Source organism: Bufo gargarizans, chromosome 2 (assembly GCF_014858855.1).
Source record: "Bufo gargarizans isolate SCDJY-AF-19 chromosome 2, ASM1485885v1, whole genome shotgun sequence".
Lineage (NCBI taxonomy): Eukaryota > Metazoa > Chordata > Amphibia > Anura > Bufonidae > Bufo > Bufo gargarizans.
The window spans coordinates 559,669,295-559,688,533 of NC_058081.1; the positions used below are offsets into that span (position 1 = coordinate 559,669,295).

A 19,239-nucleotide genomic window follows, 5' to 3' on the forward strand; every position below is an offset into this window, starting at 1 on the left:
AATTTTAAAACCCTTGCTACATCTGCACGTGTGAAATTCAAGCGTTATATACTGCTGTCATAGTCTGTTATTAAAAAAACACCCATTTTGGGCAAAAAAAATAATTTTGCAGCCGTTGCTGCATATGTCATTGTGAGATACACCCTTTAGATACTGTGGTTCTATTCTGCTATTAATAAAACACCCCTTTTGGGCAAAAATCTTTAATTTCGGCCTAGTCTGGATCTGTACGTGTGAGATACACCCTTTACATACTGTGGTTCTATTCTGCTATTAGAAAAACACCCATTTTGGGCAAAAAACTAAATTTTGCAGCCTTTGCTGCATATGTCATTGTGAGATACACCCTTTAGATAATGTGGTTCTATTCTGCTATTAATAAAACACCCTCTGGTACCTATAATTGTGTTTGAACGCCCACAGCTTATTTAATCCCGCAGATCTTGCACAGTGAAGACTCAAAGGATTCCACTGAAAGCCTTATTTGGGGCTGCAAGGAGGAGGAGCAGGAGGAATGCTGTGACCCCTGGCTCCATGCCATGATGTCGGACTCTGAAGTCACCTCATCATCATCCTGCTGTGACTGAGAGGAGAAGTTAGCCATCCAATCCACAATCGCATCCTTTTTCTCCTCAACTATAATGTTGCACCTTTCCGAAGCCAGCCGGGTCAACTGCTGCTTTCTACTACAACTACTATTACTACTACTTCTGGATGGATAGTTGGTGCTACTACTACCTACATTCTGGCTCTGGGTATTTTGTTTGGAACCCTTCCATAGCCTGGGCATTTTTGGGCCTCTCAGATAATGTTGTCTACTATCCTGTGTGTCAAGGTAGTAATTATATATATATATATATATATATATATATATATATACAGTGGGATGCAAAAGTTTGGGCAACCTTGTTAATCGTCACAATTTTCCTGTATAAATCGTGGGTTGTTACTATAAAAAATGTCAGTTAAATATATCATATAGGAGACACACACAGTGATATTTGAGAAGTGAAATGAAGTTTATTGGATTTACTGAAAATGTGCTATAATTGTTTAAACAAAATTAGGCAGGTGCATAAATTTGGGCACCACAAAAAAGAAATGAAATCAATATTTAGTAGATCCTCCTTTTGCAGAAATTACAGCCTCTAAACGCTTCCTGTAGGTTCCAATGAGAGTCTGGATTCTGGTTGAAGGTATTTTGGACCATTCCTCTTTACAAAACATCTTTAGTTCATTCAGGTTTGATGGCTTCCGAGCATGGACAGCTCTCTTTAAGTCACACCACAGATTTTCTATTATATTCAGGTCTGGGGACTGAGATGGCCATTCCAGAACATTGTACTTGTTCCTCTGCATAAATGTCTTAGTGGATTTTGAGCAGTGTTTAGGGTTGTTGTCTTGTTGAAAGATCCAGCCCCGGCGCAGCTTCAGATTTGTCACTGATTCCTGGACATTGGTCTCCAGAATCTGCTGATACTGAGTGGAATCCATGCGTCCCTCAACTTTGAAAAGATTCCCAGTCCCTGCACTGGCCACACAGCCCCACAGCATGATGGAACCACCACTATATTTTACTGTAGGTACTGTAGCAGGTGTTTTTCTTGGAATGCTGTGTTCTTTTTCCTCCATGCATAACGCCCCTTCTCATAGCCAAATAACTCAATTTTAGTTTCATCGGTCCACAGCACCTTATTCCAAAATTAAGCTGGCTTGTCCAAATGTGCTTTAGCCCACCTCAAGCGGCACTTTTTGTGCTGTGGGCGGAGAAAAGGCTTCCTCTGCATCACTCTCGCATACAGCATCTCCTGCCACTTCGAGCCTTAACTTGAACTGAACCTGTGGTCTTCCATTTCCTCAACATGTTCCTGACTGTGGAAACAGACAGCTGAAATCTCTGAGACAGCTTTCTGTATCCTTCCCCTAAACCACGATGGTGAACAATCTTTGTCTTCGGGTCATTTGAGAGTTGTTTTGAGACCCCCATGTTGCTACTCTTCAGAGAGGAGGGAAACTTACAATTGACCCCCTTAAATACTCTTTCTCATAATTGGATTCACCTGTGTATGTAGGTCAGAGGTCACTGAGCTTACTAAGCCAATTTGAGTTCCAATAATTAGTTCTAAAGGTTTTGGAATCAATAAAATGACAACAGTGCCCAAATTTATGCACCTGCCTAATTTTGTTTAAACAATTATAGCACACTTTCTGTAAATCCAATAAACTTAATTTCACTTCTCAAATATCACTGTGTGTGTCTCCTATATGATATATTTAACTGACATTTTATATCGTAACAACCAACGATTTATACAGGAAAATCATGACGATTAACAAGGTTAACAAAACTTTTGCATCCCACTGTATATATATATATATATATATATATATAGAAGGAAGGTCCAGCGGGAGCACCAACCAGAGTGTGGGTGCAAGGTCCAACGTAGGGTAACGGCAATCTCCAATAGTATAGGTAAAAGAAGTAGGACTGCACTCCGGAATAGTGGTAAAAAACAAATAGTGGTTTATTCACCCATGATATGGCAAGTCTTGCGACGTTTCGGCTCACAAGAGTGAAGACTGTAATAGAGGGAAACACGTTTAGGCCTAAATTCCTTATCACTTCCAAATACTTTTGTCTGCTACCCTGTCTATTGGTGTAGTAATCATGTATATATGCTGCTAGTTTGAATATAATCGACAACCCCAATGAAAACAAACTGATTGGAAACATGTTTTTGAACACAGAAATAAAGGGAAATGGATTTAGGCCTAAATTTGTTATCCCTCACAGATACTTTTGTGTGCTGGCCTGTGTTTAGGTGTTGATCACCTATATGCTGGTTTAATTAAATTAAACAAGTCCCCAAAAAAATTTCAACTGTGTGGAGAAATAAATTAACGTTAACGGATGATTAAGAGCCAGGGCTCGTGAACAATTTCTTGTTAACACTCACAGGTAAATTGCTGCTCTAGCCTGTGTATTGTTGTACTGATCACAAATATGCTGCTTTAATTAAATTGAATAAGTCCCCAAAAATATATTATCCCGACCGTGTGGAAAGTGAACATATGGAAACAGATGACTGAGGCCTGACCTTTCATGTCGTTTTAACATTTCCAGGTAAATTGTTACCCTAGCCTGTGTACTTGTGTACTGATCACCTATACGCTGGTGTAATAAATTAAAACTGTATCCCCCCCCCAAAAAAAATAAAAATAATAATTCCATCCGCGTGGAAATGGAATTCACAGAAACTAACGTTTTAGACTTGATGCTCAATTTCACGTTAACACTCACAGGTAGATCGCTGCCTTACCCTGTGTATTGCTGCATTAATCATGTATATATTGTAGGAAGGTGCAAGGGGCCGTCATTGATGGAAGGTATGTGTCACCGAGGTTCCTGGCATCGGTGTGGTAAGAGCTGGTAGTTTTAAGTGTCAGCGGCAGCTAGTGCTGATTGACACTGTTTGTTGTTAGTATGGCTGTAAAGCCGATCCGGGCCGGCTCTTACTGAGAGTAGCTAAAGTGCTGGGTGGATGGCTTCTCCCCACGCTCCAGGCCAGTTGTTTATGGCCTATATAAAAACCCAGCCAGCAGTCTCGGCTGGGTGTGGATGATCCTCCATCTGACGGGGAAGCTGTGGAGACTCTGTTTTGGGATCTGTGAATTGGTGCCATGCTAAAGGCTTAAAAGCCGCATGCTGGAAAACAGGCACCTAAAGCCTGCTGTGGACTGCGGGGGAAAACTGCTAACCAGGTGAAGATTTTGTTCTATGGACATTGCATGGTGTGAACAAACACCAAGACTGTGAATGGTAATTTTGTGTTTCCTTATGTGTGAATAAACAGCGAACTGTTTAAGTTAAAGACTTTGTGATAGGAAAGTTACATTACAAACGTATGAAAATGGAATTCATGAAAATAGACTATTCAGGCCTGATGCTCAATTTCACGTTAACACTCACAGGTAGATTGCTGCACTACCCCAAAAAATTACATTCCAATGGAAATGGAAATGGACAATTGAAACCTGATGCTCAATTTGTTGTTATCACTCACAGGAAAGTAGTTTGGTGTACTGCCGATCACCTATATGCTGATTTAATTCAATTGAATAATTCCCCCCAAAAATGTAAAATTCAACCGTGTGGAGAAATAAATTAACATTAATGGATGGTTAAGGGCCAAGCCTCACACTGAAATTCATGTTCACACTCACAGGTAGATTGCTGCACAACCCTGTGCTTCGCTGTAGTAATAACATATATTTGCTGATTTAATTAAATTGAACAATCCCCCAAAAAATGTAATTCTAACCATGTAGATATAGAATAAACGGAGACGGACGATTGAGGCCTGATGCTCAAATTCACGTTAACACTCACAGGTAAATTGTTACCCTAGTGTGTACTATATGCTGGTTTGATTAAATTCAATAACCCCCTTCCCCCCAATTATTTTTTATTTTTGAACTGAACTGTGTGTGGAGATAATAAACATATTTAGTCCTAATATTTCGTTCTGAATCACTGATCACTGATACGGTTTTTCAAACTAATAAAGAAAAAGAAAATGAAATATGTGAGATGACCAGACACAGATATCTCACTATTCTATATGCCATGCTAAATTGATGGTAGAACACATGTTATACATTTTTTGTTTATTCCACCCTCACGCCCCCCCTCCCCCCCAAAAAAAGGATTTCTGTTAAAATAGGGGTTGCTCCACAACTCCTCACTCCTTTCTCCCTGCTGGCAGCTTCCCTGCTTGTTCCTATTCTACACACACAATTCTTCTTTGTAATTCTAGCTTTCCCTTCATGCTCCCTGGCAGTAGAATACTTGATTGATTTCTGACTGTCCCAGATTGTTTTTTCACTTACCTTGACTCCCTAAGGCCTCATGGTTACGACCGTTGTTTTGGTCCGCATCCAAGCCGCAGTTTTTGCAGCTTGGATGTGGACCCATTTACTTCAATGGGGCTGCAAAAGATGCGGACAGCACTCTGTGTGCTGTCTGCATCCGTTGCTCCGTTCTGTGGTCCGCAAAAAAAATATAACCTGTCCTATTCTTGTAGGCAGTTATATCAATGGCTGTCCGTGCCGTTCCGCAAATTGCAGATCCGCAAAACACACAACGGTCGTGTGCATGAGGCCTAAGATAGTTTTTTTTCTGGCAGACACTGTCTGTCAACCTGGGAGCCAATCAGGGCAAGCCCCCCCCTTCTCTCAGGGACACCTTTAGGGTCATGTGAGAACCCTTCTGCTTCCTCTCCAATGGTTTATTCCTGCCGACATGCGCACTAAAAATTGTCCAAAATGAACCTGAAAATATTTAGGTTCATCTGCTGTTCCGACAGGTTCGCTCATCGTTAGTCTGTTTTTTACTCACCACTGGTAGGAGATCCTTTGAAAATACATTTTCAGCTGAGCAGTGTCCGTGGAATAGGGATGACACATGGTCAAAAAACGGACACATGGACCAATCACAGATCCTTTACGGACGAAACATGGACAGATTTATCCCAGATATCAAATGGACACAGAAATGTGAGCAAGACCTTATGGATTACCCTATGTGTGTCTGGTATTGCAGCTTTGTTCCATTGAAGTGAGTATGGTTGTCCTGAAATACCACACGACCTGTGGACAGGTGTAGTTTTGGGAATAAACAGCCATGTTTTTATCTCAATCTTAGAATGATGAGTGGTGTAAAGTGAGGCATAATACTTTTGGAAATGGCTGCCTCCTCTATGTATGCAAGGGGATTATAGCAAACAGTCACAATCTATATATTGCACCTTCTATATAACATCACGCGACGCTTTGGATTAGATAAACATCCTTTTAATTGGTGAACATCATAAATACTGTTATTCCATTGAGCAAATTGTCAAAACATAATAATTACTCTTATAAAATAATCAATTCCCAACCATTTATAACTTAGAAATATTAATTTAAAATACTTAAAAATAAAATGTAAAAACTATAAATATCTGTAGAGTGTGGATAGGTATATTTACATCTCCGATATGTTTACATTATATTCCTGACCATAAAATTTCATATAATACAGTGAAATCTGACACAGTGCGGATTACATCTTCATGTCCTCATGGATACACCAGTTGAATGCTGCCTGGAAGGAATTGTCTAATGCAAGGGATATGTCTTCAGATCTGAGAATGTATGCAGATAATGTCTGTAAAGGAGAAGCTGCACTGCATAGTATTATTTAAAGAGCAGCAATATGCTGTAACCCATAGCAACCTACAGCTATCAATGACTTCTAGTATAAAGACACTGGGGGAGATTTATCAACCTGGTGTAAAGCAGAACTGGCTTGGTTGCCCATAGCAACCAATCAGATTCCACCTTTCATTTTTCATAGCTCGTTTGGAAAATGAAAGGTGAAATCTGATTGGTTACTATGGGCAACTAAGTCAGTTCTACTTTACACCAGTTTGATAAATCTTCCCCAATGTATTGGTGCACCACAATACTGTCCAACGTGTGTGTCTCAAACTGTTAGCTACAACTCCCATGATGTCCTGATGGCCATGCTGAGATCTGTAGTTTTGCAACAGCTGTAAAGCCACAGGTTGGGGACCACTCTGGTACAGCATACTTTGCAATGCACTAAACTGGAATATGGTCTCGGAAAACCATTTTCGTACTATGAGTCCCTTTGCTGCCAATCCCCACGATCATTTAGTGGATTCAGCTTTTATTTCCATCCAGCTACTAGAGAAGTGGACCCTTTTCTGTTAGTGCAACATGCCACCACATTGTGCAAAATACTTAGAGGGGTAGAACGAGATTGCAAAAAAAATAAAAAAGGATCTGCTACTCTTTCCAGAAAAAGCGCTACTTTTGTCTATAGGCTGTGTATGGTATTGCAGCTCAGCTCCACTTGGAGAAAGAATTGACCTTTTCTTCTCATTTTGGACACCCTTTTTAAGGGCAATGTCACCACATATAAAAAAAATTATTTTATGAAAAGTCTAATTTATTTTTTTTCCTAATTGAAATCTCATTTTTTTTTTATAAGGTGAAATGTCATCAGATTAATGTCATTGTATTAAATAACATGTGCAGCTGAAGGCGTAAAGATTTTATTGTGCCTGTGAGATCCTGGAGGACACGATTTTCTTCTAATATCTAGTGCAAAGGAAAAAATACTCGTCACTTGTGACCTTCTTGCTGGGAGGTATAAAAAGAGGAAATGCTGCTGTTTGGAATTGACCTCTCATCTTTGCGTAAACATGTCCCCTCTCCCCTACCCCAGCAAGTACACAAGTGCAAAACAATTCTCTTCTTTCCCCACCTGCATCCTGTAGGCACACTGAGAACACTCGATCATTGTGTCATTCATAAGAACTCAAAGCATGACATTGACGTCACTCTAAATATAACTTTATAATATTATTCTTGGCACACGGAGTTACACAGTGGCTGTAAAGCAAATGACATTATTATTGTTGGAAAGCATACTCCTGGAATAGTAGTATCAGTTTTCTATATGGGAAGGAAGGGGGAGAGGACATTTTTACTAACACTTGGATCAGTGCATAAATCTTGGTTCCTTCTATTAAAAAGCAGGTGTATCACTACACGCTTGTGTAATCTTCAGGTTCTGTGACAGGTTGCCTGCAGCCTGACCACTCAGGAGCATACATCTCCGAGCTTGGCTTTTGGATTGACTCCACAGGAAAACCTAAAGACCACAAATTCAGCTCTATGTAATGTTAATTACCAGTATAATTCTTCCTTGACTCGTGGAGTGAACCTAAAAGGTGCACATTTATCTATGTAGCTGGTAATGTTTCAGATAAGCCTGTCCATTCCTTCTCCCGGAGCAAGGAACGACGTCTTCTACCGTATCCTAAAGGGTCCTTTGTGTCTCTGTTTGACCCGTCTTTGTTGTTGTTGTTCCCAAGTCGGTAAAGTAGGTTGGCTAAATTCTGAATCTGGCAGGTCCCCAAATGACAACCACGAGCACTGATGGAAGCGGCATAACGTTTCTCTCTCAGGTGCAACAAGGAACTGGAAATAAGAAAATAAGTACATACATTTTATAGATCATGAATATAGCAGCAAGTTATGAACTTTATTGTCATCCTACAGACTGTGCCAAAAAGAGGTTGTATGAGTTCAGAAGAAAGGGCATATTTTGCCTGAAGTAGCCTATGAACAGGAGGGGCACTATTTCTGGAAAAATAGATCCTTTTTGCTAATCTCATAAAACCCTTTAACACTCATTTCTAGAAGCTATTTCTACCATTCACCAGATCAAGGAGCAGTTTATTTCCCAACAAGACAACACATATATTCCTTTACCTTAGGGAATTCTGACCGGTCCGTGCTTCTTTTGTGACTTCCTCAGTAGTTACATCATTGTCACTGTCTCTTACATTGCGCTTTAGTCTTTGGTTTGACAGATCTTTAAGCTTTTCCAGGAATGATTCCACAGGTGGTGGCATACGCCTACAGAGAAAGAAATGTAATTAATTACAATACTTATACAATCACCAAGCTTTTGTATGGGTGTGTCCACACATGCTGAATGGCATTGTTTGCCATGTGGCAGCTTACTGCTCGAGAAAACAGTTGTTCTATGTCTATGGCCACCTATGACTTATCACTGTAAAGAGTTTTTCAGTGGTGGCTAAACTCCCAGGAGAACAAAAGGGCTGAAATTTAAAGAAACCAATCCGTCTGTCCCCCGACATGTGACAGGGAGAGTCATGAGGTCCTCATGCACATTAGATTATTGACCAGCCCTACCAAAAAATAATATTACAATACTCTAATGTGTATGGGGCAGGGGGGAGGCTTAAATTCTAGCCACCAAGGTTTGATAATCTCTTGTATAGTCAACATTCATTGTGAGTAACTGGAGAAGATTACTAGTCACATAGTTTAGTAGATGTTGAAAAGTCATGCAATAAGCTCACCTGTCCCTGTTCTCCATCCAGTGAGCTCTGCAGACATTGATTGTCATCACGAGGAAAAACAGAATAAGAATATATCCACGAAAAGCCATGACTGTGGAAAAGAGAACAACATGACATCAGTACACAACACCGGCAATGTCCTTGTCCAGCTAGTTTCCTTGAACTGGGATAAATTTATACTGTGTTTTTATTCTCACAATTCTTATGCAAGAAGTAATTGTTTTTGTAACATTTTGGCACCTGGACAAAGTAGAGCAAAAATAGTAAATGTATGGGATTTAATCCAATAGAGGAAGTCGTCTTCACTGTGCACCATTGTGAAGCCAGTATCACAATGATCTGGGTCATACCATAGAGTTCAGCTGTATCAGGTAGTGACAAGACTGTGGAGAGCGCAGCCAAATGCAGTGACTAATGTAATGGAAACACTCCCTGCCTAACGGCTACCATACACCTACATACATCACTGAAAAAGGAAAGCTGCATTCTCAAGTATTCATCAAGAAAATGTGTCTCCTGTATGGCATTGCAGAGTTGCGACACCAGACACAGCTACTAGACAAGAGTGGCACTGTTTCTGGAGCAAAGCAAATCTTTTTCTAATCCTAAACAATCCCTTTAATTTACTCGCTATTCTATTAAATAGAGCTTAGCCTGATATAGAAGACAAAAAGGCATTATATGTATCGTGCTCCGTTGTTCCTGTATAAATAAACGGTAATGAATAAAATGCTATGGAGAAATTAAATGATTCTGTCCGGACACAGGGCAGGAGACAGGGCAGGGAGTGTTGATCTTCAACAACCAATGACCTCCATAACCTAGGGTCTGCAGTTGCATTTGGTACCTTTTGGACTTCATAACAGCCCAAATGATTACTTTTGGGTGTAATTTTCCATTAGAGTCCACCTTCACAGTTTGACAGTATTCAACTCAACTATGTGTTTCCCATAGTTCTCATGTACCCCAAAAATTTTGTGGTCCTCAAAACACTGACACTGGCCATGTGCATCCTGCATTTTGGTCAGCTCCTAATAGAACAGCCCTATCCTTGTCCGTAAAACAGATAAGAATTTGACATGTTCCATTATTTTGCAGGGCCGGGGAATGGACATACTGACGCAGATAGCACACGGTGTGCTGTCTGCATCTTTTGCAGCCCCATTGATCTGAATGGGTCCTCATTCGACCCGCAAAAAGTGAAGTTCTGAGGCGGACCAAAAATACGTTTGTGTGCATGAGTCCTTATATGCCAGTGATGGTGAACCTCTTAGAGACCGAGTGCCCAAACTGCAACCCAAAACCCACTTATTTATCGCAAAGTGCCAACACGGCAATTTAACCTGAACACCAATATCATATATCTTCCATGTACTTTATCATTTAGCTATAATAACCTGCCTACATTCAGTGCGCTGCCTGTGCTTTTCATAGCATGTCCTGCACTGTTGAATGGCAGGAAAAGTTTAAGGCATATTGGTAAACCATAGACTTTCACCAGGGTGTGGGTGCCCACAGAGAGGGCTCTGAGTGCCGCCTCTGGCACCCGTGCCATAGGTTCGCCATCACTGTTATATGCCATACCTAAAGGTTTAGGAAGCTGAGATATGGGTAGTTGTTTGTAGGGTTCCCACTCTGGGAAACTACTTTGGCTCTGGGTGTGTAACTAAGGCTCTATTCACACTGTGTTATACAGTGATTGTCTTTGGTTTCTGTTTGGGATGCATGTGCCTAATGTATACCACTGAGCGACATTTTACACCAAAAAAAAAAGTATACTGTGCTGTGTACGTTTTTTTTTTTTACTGGATGACTGTATGGAATAGCGCAATCTACGCCATTATTCCTGACAGATAGTGGTCTGACGGAGGCTGAAAGCTCACTCTTTTGGCCTCCGTTGGTTGAGTGGGGGCTGTTTAATGTATCCACAAGGAACTTTCCTGACCTATACGGTAAATGTAAACTGCAGACACAATGCGAAAAGACCCTATAAAAAATAGAATGGTGTTTCTCTTATCCAAAGGCAGGCACAAGAAAAACTAGAGAAATTCTGCAGTCCCTGCAAACAGCTCCCTGTATCTCAGCTTACTGGGCAATATATTTAATAATGAATGCCCTCCAACAATTCATTCATAATATCCCAGCAGCGCTTATTCACTACCACATGTATCTGTTACTAAGTATCAGCAATATGGAGCATTACCACCTGCCTAGTACTTAATACAGTTAAAATACATATATCATAGTTATTTATAAGCATAGCCAGCCTAAAATAAATATCTGCCACCTAAGGCATGTACTAAACGATAGTACATAGCTAGATTTGGCTTCCTGCCTGTCAGGCTTCAATCTATGATTTACTATGCAACAAAGGATGCTGATGCTAAAATGTGAAGCGTAGTATTACATTAGTAAAAGAAGAGATGAATGAGCAGGTACAGATGTAGCAGAGCTGAATACTTGGGGCGTCATCATTTATGCCTCAGTGAGTTGCATTACTCAAATACACACTTTGATATGGTGATGAACTCCTTAGATATAAGGATTAATGCAACGTCTATGGCTATTCCTCTGCTACATTGGTGTATTTTAGGCCTGGCGTTTGAACAGAACAGTGAGGAACCCCACTGTGTGCTCAGTGGATTATATAGCCTAGGGACAAGCAGAGCAAGCACTGCAACCCTTATATTATATTGCATCAGAAAGTCCAAGTCATTCCAACAGAATTTGCAAGTCTCTGCCCGCCATAGGGAGATTAGCGCTGACTTGCTCACTGTGTTTTATTGCTTTGACACATTTTTAACCTAATAATGGAAATGGACTATATACATCTGCTTGCAAAGTATTGCTAAGAAGCCAAGCCTGTAGCAGAGTTGTGTCACCAAACTTCATCTTTATATGACTTAAAATTATTGCAATATCTTATATTAGAGCTATTGTGATGAGCAAAGAAAGCAGCACCATAGGGTTAATAAGCAAATTCAACCCTGCTTCATTTGTAAAAAAAAAAAAAAGAAACTAATAATATTTAAAATAAATAAAAATTAAGAAAAAATACATTACAATTTAAAAGAGATTGTGTATTTTACATTATGATTTAAGGAATTATGAAACCAGTAAGCATCATGTCAAATTTAGAAATATTTGAATTTTAGAATTCAGAAAATAAGTCTGAATAAAACACAAGAGTTAGATTTTTGGATGAGCGCCACTCACCTTTATTTATATCCTGCGTCTGTCCTCAGAAGTTCTCTTTGGCTTCTTCCCTGGCAGAGTGTTCAGTCCAAGAAATAAGTGCTTTGTCCCCCTGACTGCAGCTGTGCCTGGGACTCCTTTATATGCTGCCTAACCTACAGGGGAGGTCATGTGCAGGAGGATGATGATGATGATGATGATGACGTCACGCAGGGAGGCAAAGAACAACAATGTTGAGTAAGTCTCAATTAAATAGACTGCATATAATTCCTGGCACGTTTATCTATGTTGTGTCAGGCAGGGGAAATTTGTAAAATGTCAGAAAAATTATACATCTTTCTGAATTTATACAGTAAAAATACAGACGTAAAACACAGGCATACAAATGACAAAAATGTGATACATGTGCATACAAAAAAGAAATCATTTATCTTAAAACTATTTTCAGCTTGTCTTGCTTGTTCTTCAGTATTTTAGGGAGGATGTCCAGTAAACCTTACAAGCTAAATTAAAGGGGCTGTCTTAGATTAACAATATTAATCTATTTTTTATTTATTTTTTCTAGAAACTGTGCCACCCTTTTCCATTGGCTGGTTAGGGTATTGTAGCTGAGCTCCATTCAAGTGAAAGAAGCTGAGCTGCAATACCAGTTTCAACCCGTAAACAAGAGTGGTGCTGTTTCTGGAAAAATAATAAGACCTTGCTGACTAATATTTGACAGCCTGTTTAAGGGGTTGTGCAGTGCTAAAATATTAATGACCTATCCTCAGGATAGGTCATCAATATCAGATCGGTGGGGGTCTGACTCCCGGCAGCCCCCTGATCATCTGTTTGAAGAGGTAGCAGCGCTCATAATTACACTGTGCCGCTGTTGTAAATGAGACAGAGGTCATTTTGAAGCGGAAGGAGCTCTCGCATGAGTGCTGCCACCTCTTAAACAGCTGATGTGGGGGTGCGGTGAGTCGCATCCCCATCGATCTAATATTGACGAGCTATCCTTGAGGATACGTTATCAATAATTTAGCACTTCATAAACCCTTTAATAAGGTGGTAGGCGACTGCATATGGACGAGACTGCATACAAAGAGTTGAGCGGGGTTTGCATATACTGTATTACATAGGGACCAATGTAGGAATGGAAATATGTTTTTTCTTTTTAGTTACATTTATCACTTCTGGCAATTTTGGTAGCACTCACCATAGACAAAATATAGAAAGGCCCTGTTGGGTAACTAGATAAAAACACCCCAGGGAGGCATAGGGGGCACAATTGGTAATTTAGGAAGTGCATGTACAATCTTTTTCTGCAGAGCTCTTATATAACTATACTTCTTTATGTTTAAATAATCATTTTAGGGAAGTTTGAGATTAAGTGCTATTTGCAGTGTGTTGAAATTAATTTTCTATCTGAACCCGTACTGAAAACCAAAGTTCCACCATTAAAAGTGCAATTCAGAATAATCCCATTTACAATGCCAACAGGCCCCCAATGTGTCCCTAATAAATAATAGTGCTAGCAATGTGCCCCTCACAAGCAGTATAATTGTTTAACTATGTACTGTTTCATATCTCTATAGGAACTCAAATTTTGTGTACAGAGCTCCATGGCTAAACTTCCATTCAAATAATAAATCCTGGCTTCCTAATTTCACCTCAAGGGGGAGCTTCAGTAGGAGAAATATGACAACATACAGCACGCCGTGGTCATCACTGACCGCCCAATAGGTGAGCATAGCTGTTATCAATCAATCCACATCTTTGTGCTTTCTCATGGGTCCTGTGATGTAAGTTTTTTTTCCTTTTGTTCACTGGGTCCTGTTTGTGCCACTATCTAAGCCAGTGTCCACAAACTGCCTGGCAAACCTAATCTCCCACGGTGGCTGACGTCCCCAAACCTTGATTCGGGACAGCTGGCTATAGCTAGCAGCAAATAAACTGAATCTTTGTTATGCATCTACGGTGTCCTGTTGAAAAAGAGCCCAGATCCCATATGATACATGCAGGGACGGACAGGCCATAGACCCTACAGGGAAACTTCCCGGTGGGACAATGACCAAGGGGCCACCTGAGCCATCCTCATGTCGGCCAGTGGCAGTTTTTGGGACAGTATTTTGTAATGCACTATGGTACCTGGCTCTGTTGGGGTGGTATAATGTGCCTCAGTATGGTATTGCTGGCCCCACCTACTTGTGTTCACCCTGATTTCCTAACTACAAAATGGGGCCACTTAGCTTTTTTTCCGGGGCCACTTATCTTTTTTCCGGGGCCACTTTAAGTTCCCAGTCTGCTCCTGGTTACATGCCAACAGTCTTTGTGGGACACATGTCTGCCCTGCCAGGAGTCTGGGAGATCTCCCTATTTTGGGGAACTCCTGAGCAATCTGGGAAACTTGGCATGAACTAATATGAGCCCCCAAGGCAAACAGAGGAGAATGATGCTTACTGGAGTTATATCAGAATAGTGGTAATAAACTTGATCTCCCTACTGGCTTTTTTTGTGACAGCGGCTTTCTTCTACAAACAGCCCCACGCCTGTCCATGGGTTGTGTCTGGTATTGCAGCGCACGTACTACATACAACCTGGGGAGCTGGTTCTGGAAGAAAAAGCAGCCTAATTATTCAGAGCCTGTACAACACCGTTTAGTGAATTGCTAACTATGCCCTTTCCAAGATACTGTACATGCTTCAAATCCAGGCTTCACTTTTATTATGTCTCTTTACTGAAATGAAAGATTAAAAGCAAACAAAATAAACCTGATTCATCATGAAAAGTCCATCCAAAATGAGACGACTCATTGTGGTGAATCACATTTATGTTAGGAAATTCCAATCTGCATGAAAAAAAAAGGAATAATTTAGTAAATACATCATGTTGCATATCTTGTGCTGATCCTGGATTACAGTCCACAGCTGCATTCACGACTTTGCTGGTCATTGTTGGAAACATGGTGCAGATTTGTGTGCAGAAAATAAGCAAGAAAACTGCAAACAAGAAACACTGAGTTTTTATGCGGTTTTTGGTTTTGGATTTTCAGCAGATCTTACCCTTCCATTAAAAAGGGTGAAATCTACACAAAAAAAACGGAATGTACTCCGTATGCATTCCGTTTCCGTATTTCCGTTCCGTTGACAGATAGAACATGTCCTATTATTGCCCGCAAATCACGTTCTGTTGCTCCATTCAAGTCAATGGGTCCGCAAAAAAAAGGAACACATACGGAAACGCATCCGTATGTCTTCCGTATATGTTTATTGCGGCACCATCTATTGAAAATGTTATGCCCCGCCCAATTTTTTCTATGTAATTACTGTATACTGTATATGCCATACGGAACATGGTTATAAGGGAAAATAGCATTCTTAATACAGAATGCTTAGTAAAATAAGGATGGAGGGGTTAAAAAAAAAATATATTATTTAACTCACCTTAATCCATTTGTTCGTGCAGCCCGGCTTCTATTCTGTCTTCTTCTTTGATCTGTGAGGAAAAGGACCTGTGGTGACGTCACTGCGCTCATCACATGATCCATCACCATGGTGATGGATCATGTGACGGACCATGTGATGAGCTCAGTGACGTCACCACAGGTCCTTTTCCTCAAAGAAGAAGAAAGAAGAGAAGCCGGGCTGCGCAAGTGGATTTTACTAAGCATTCTGTATCAAGACTGCTATTATTTTCCCTTATAACCAAGTTATAAGGGAAAATAGTAAAGATTGGTTCCCCATCCCGATTGTCACCTAGCAACCATGCGTGAAAATCGCACCTCATCCACACTTGCTTGCGGATGCTTGCGATTTTCACGCAGCCCCATTCACTTTTATGGGGCCTGCGTTGCGTGAAAAACACACCAAATAGAGCATGCAGCGATTTTCACGCAAAGCACAAGTGATGCATGAAAATCACCGCTCATGTGCACAGCCCCATAGAAGTAAATGGGTCCGGATTCAGTGCGAGTGCAATGCGTTCACCTCAACTCACCCATGTGAAAGGGGCCTAATAGTTCTGTATAGATACCAAACCAACAAAGTGTGACGGGAAATTTCAGCTCTGAAGGCTGCAGAATTGTGTGTACACAGACCCTCATTAATGTTTCCCAGTGACATGCCAAAACAATAAAGAGGTGGCCTGTAGTGTTGGGCGAACTTCTGTTTTCAAGTTCGGCATACAAGGTTCGGGTTCGGGTTATCTAAGAATTCCGTTATGGATTCCGCTATCACGGACGCTTATGGTCCGTCGTAGTGGAATCCATAACAGAATTCTTAGATAACCCGAACCTTGTACGCTGAATTTGAAAACAGAAGTTCGCTCATCCTTAGTTGTCTGATTTAGAAAACTTATTTTTAAATATCCTATTAGGGTCCATTCACACTTCCGTTGTTTGTTTCCTGATCTGTTCTGTTTTTTGCTGAACAGATCTGGACCAGATCTGGACCCATTCATTTTCAATGGGTCCTGAAAAAAAACGGACAGCACAATGTCAGATTTTTTTTCAGGACCCATTGAAAATGAATGGGTCCAGATCTGGTCCAGATCTGTTCAGCAAAAAACGGAACAGATCAGGAAAGAAACAACGGACGTGTGAATGGACCATTAGGGAAAAGTTGATAATGGGAGGTCTCCTGTTCAGGATCCTCTATTATCCAGTGCAAAGACCAGCTACAAAGAAAGTCTCTGTCCCAGGAGGACTCAGCAAATCTATACACTAAACAGGCAGCCTATTGATTTCAATGAGAACGGTGTAATATTCCATCTCGCCTGTGGTGGCACAAAAGGGTAAGTAAACACTTGCTGTCAGGTTCCTCCACAGATTAAAGCTTTTTGCTGGAGGTCTATGTAGCAGGACATTATAAGATCAGATTTGTCTCTTGTGATACAGGATCACTGACTGCTGGCATGGGTTGAGAGACAAAACCTGTACCCGTCTCACAGAGGCTTAGCAAGAGAGGAGCACCCAGCACTTCGTCCAAGACCTGCCGGATAGAAATGTGAGGGGCATGCAGGACATGAGTCTTTGGAAGTTCTGCTTTCTCCCTTCTTTTTCTGTCGGTATTGCAGAATGGTACAACAGCCAGAAGACTGGCACCACGAACCATTCCTGCCTGCTTGTACATCCAGCAATCACCTACACTGTATGGGGACAAGTGGTGGCTGCTGCTATTGCTTGTCCTTATACAGATTCCGTGTTTCTGTCAGCAGATCCCTGTTTATACAGCACAACCTTGTGGATTCTCGAGCAGAAAAACCGCAGTGTAAGACAGTACCAGCAAAGTGTATAAGATTAGACAAGTCTCATGTACACTTTGCTTTTTCGTTCCGTGCAGAAATTAATCTGTGTGTGGATTTCACCCTTTTCAATGGAAGGATGAGATCTGCGGCAAAACTGCATCAAATCTGCACCAAAAACCGCAAGTACTCACCGGGCAATGCACATTGTCCAGATCTTCTGCACTTTTTCCCGCATCCTAGTGCAGGTACCCATTGCAGACTATTGTAACTTAATCCAGGCAGCAGATCTCTGGGCTGAGAGGAGAAGGACGAGGAGAGACTGCAGAGTAGCTCAGGCAGCAAGCAGATTCTGTCCTGCTCACCCCAGCGACTTGTCTACTGCTACAATATGACAGCTCTAATGTATGTATTTATGTATTATGTACACGTGTGTATACTGTATATGAGTGTAATGTATGTATGCATGTGTGTGTACTGAATAGAAGTACTATGGGGGTCATTTATTATCCTGAAATATGCGTATATTATTCCAGGCATAGATTGAGGCGCCACGGCAGGTCTACAAAAGTGGACGCGGCAGAAAAGGGGACCGGCCAGTAGGCACGTCTCATTATAATTTTCTATGCCTATTTCAGGTGTGGAAACTGGCTTACATTTAGACTGGCGCTGGATGTGCCGAAGTTATGTAGAGGCCGGTGCCTCTCCATACTTCGGTGTATCCACCACCAGCTATAGGGGTAATTAAGACTAGCGTCTTAAACGGCGGTCTTAATAAATTACCCCCTATATATTTGTGGTATAGTGGTACTAAATATGTGCATAGTATAAGGGCTTGAGGTATGTGTGCTGTATAGCCATACTATCTGTGTGTGTGTGGTATAGTGGTAGTATGTATGTATTCTGTATACTTTTTTACTGTAACTTTCCATTACCACTTTCCAACCTCTGCCACCTCTGCTTCTATGTGCAGTGTCATTTATTCCATTAAGATGGATCCTGGTCATAACGGACATACAGATTACATACAGTATGCCATTTACATCGCTTCAGAAAACCATGGCTTCACTTCTCAATTATGTGGAGCTTAGCGGCCGCCACTGTTACCTTACAATATATGTATTAAATTCATTTAAATCCATTTGCTGAGTGGATTATGCTGCAATAATAGCCATGTTCTTTCCAGTTAATACTTTATACGGCTTATAACAAATGAACACCTATTCTTCTCCATTGTCCATTCTGCAAATAATGTTAATTTGAGATTATGCATAGGATGTTAGCAGGGATATTCATAAATCAGAAGTGAATGCTTTTACAGACTAAAGGCCCCTTTACGAAGGGATTGAGACACAATGCTGTAAACGATACTGGTTTACACGTGTGGTATTCTAGACAATGAACGATGCTTTTGGTGTCTACATCAGCAATTGCAAGAACGACAATCTACACAATTGTCCCTTGTCGATCGATGATTCAGTACTTTTACACTACATAATAATTGATCACTTTCACTCAATTTTAATTTAATAAAAGGAGGCATAATAGGTATAAAGTAGCCTTTATTGCACTGCTATAATCCACAGCAGCGGTTATGGTATGTTATCTCATTGAGAATATTTCCCATTGGAAAGTGATCAGATCACTGCTCACAGTTTATGACCAAATTCATGTGGTTACTTATCCCATGTTATAATTTTCCAGATAGGTAAATACAATATACAATGCATTCGGAAAGTCTTCAGACACTCACTTATTTCACATTTTGTTATGTTGAGGTCTTGTACTAAAATTGTTGTTTTATTGTGTAAAATAATGTTACATATTTTGTGTTTTGGCACACCAGAGGAGGTAT

At 40.7% G+C, this 19,239-nt stretch overlaps 1 protein-coding gene across 1 annotated transcript; it reads right to left on the reverse strand.

Moving 5' to 3' along the window:
• Positions 1–7,408: 7,408 nt before the first annotated feature.
• On the reverse strand, positions 7,409–12,300 carry LOC122926695 (pro-adrenomedullin-like). The gene is made up of 4 exons (XM_044278162.1): positions 12,183–12,300; positions 8,967–9,057; positions 8,350–8,496; positions 7,409–8,055 (listed from the first exon to the last, which is right to left on the reverse strand). Exons 2-4 carry the CDS (start codon positions 9,053–9,055, stop codon positions 7,818–7,820), a joined length of 474 nt encoding a protein of 157 aa, XP_044134097.1. The 5' UTR covers positions 9,056–9,057; positions 12,183–12,300; the 3' UTR covers positions 7,409–7,817.
• Between the last annotated feature and the right edge of the window lie 6,939 nt (positions 12,301–19,239).

What these genes read in the sequence shown, in the direction of transcription:
- LOC122926695 (XM_044278162.1), bottom strand. Translation starts at nt 9,055, where the DNA reads ATGGCTTTTCGTGGATATATTCTTATTCTGTTTTTCCTCGTGATGACA. An exon ending in TGGATGGAGAACAGGGACAG is followed by an intron (nt 8,497 to 8,966) that starts GTGAGCTTATTG and finishes CTTTCTCTGTAG; the next exon opens with GCGTATGCCACCACCTGTGG. An exon ending in ACCGGTCAGAATTCCCTAAG is followed by an intron (nt 8,056 to 8,349) that starts GTAAAGGAATAT and finishes TCTTATTTCCAG; the next exon opens with TTCCTTGTTGCACCTGAGAG.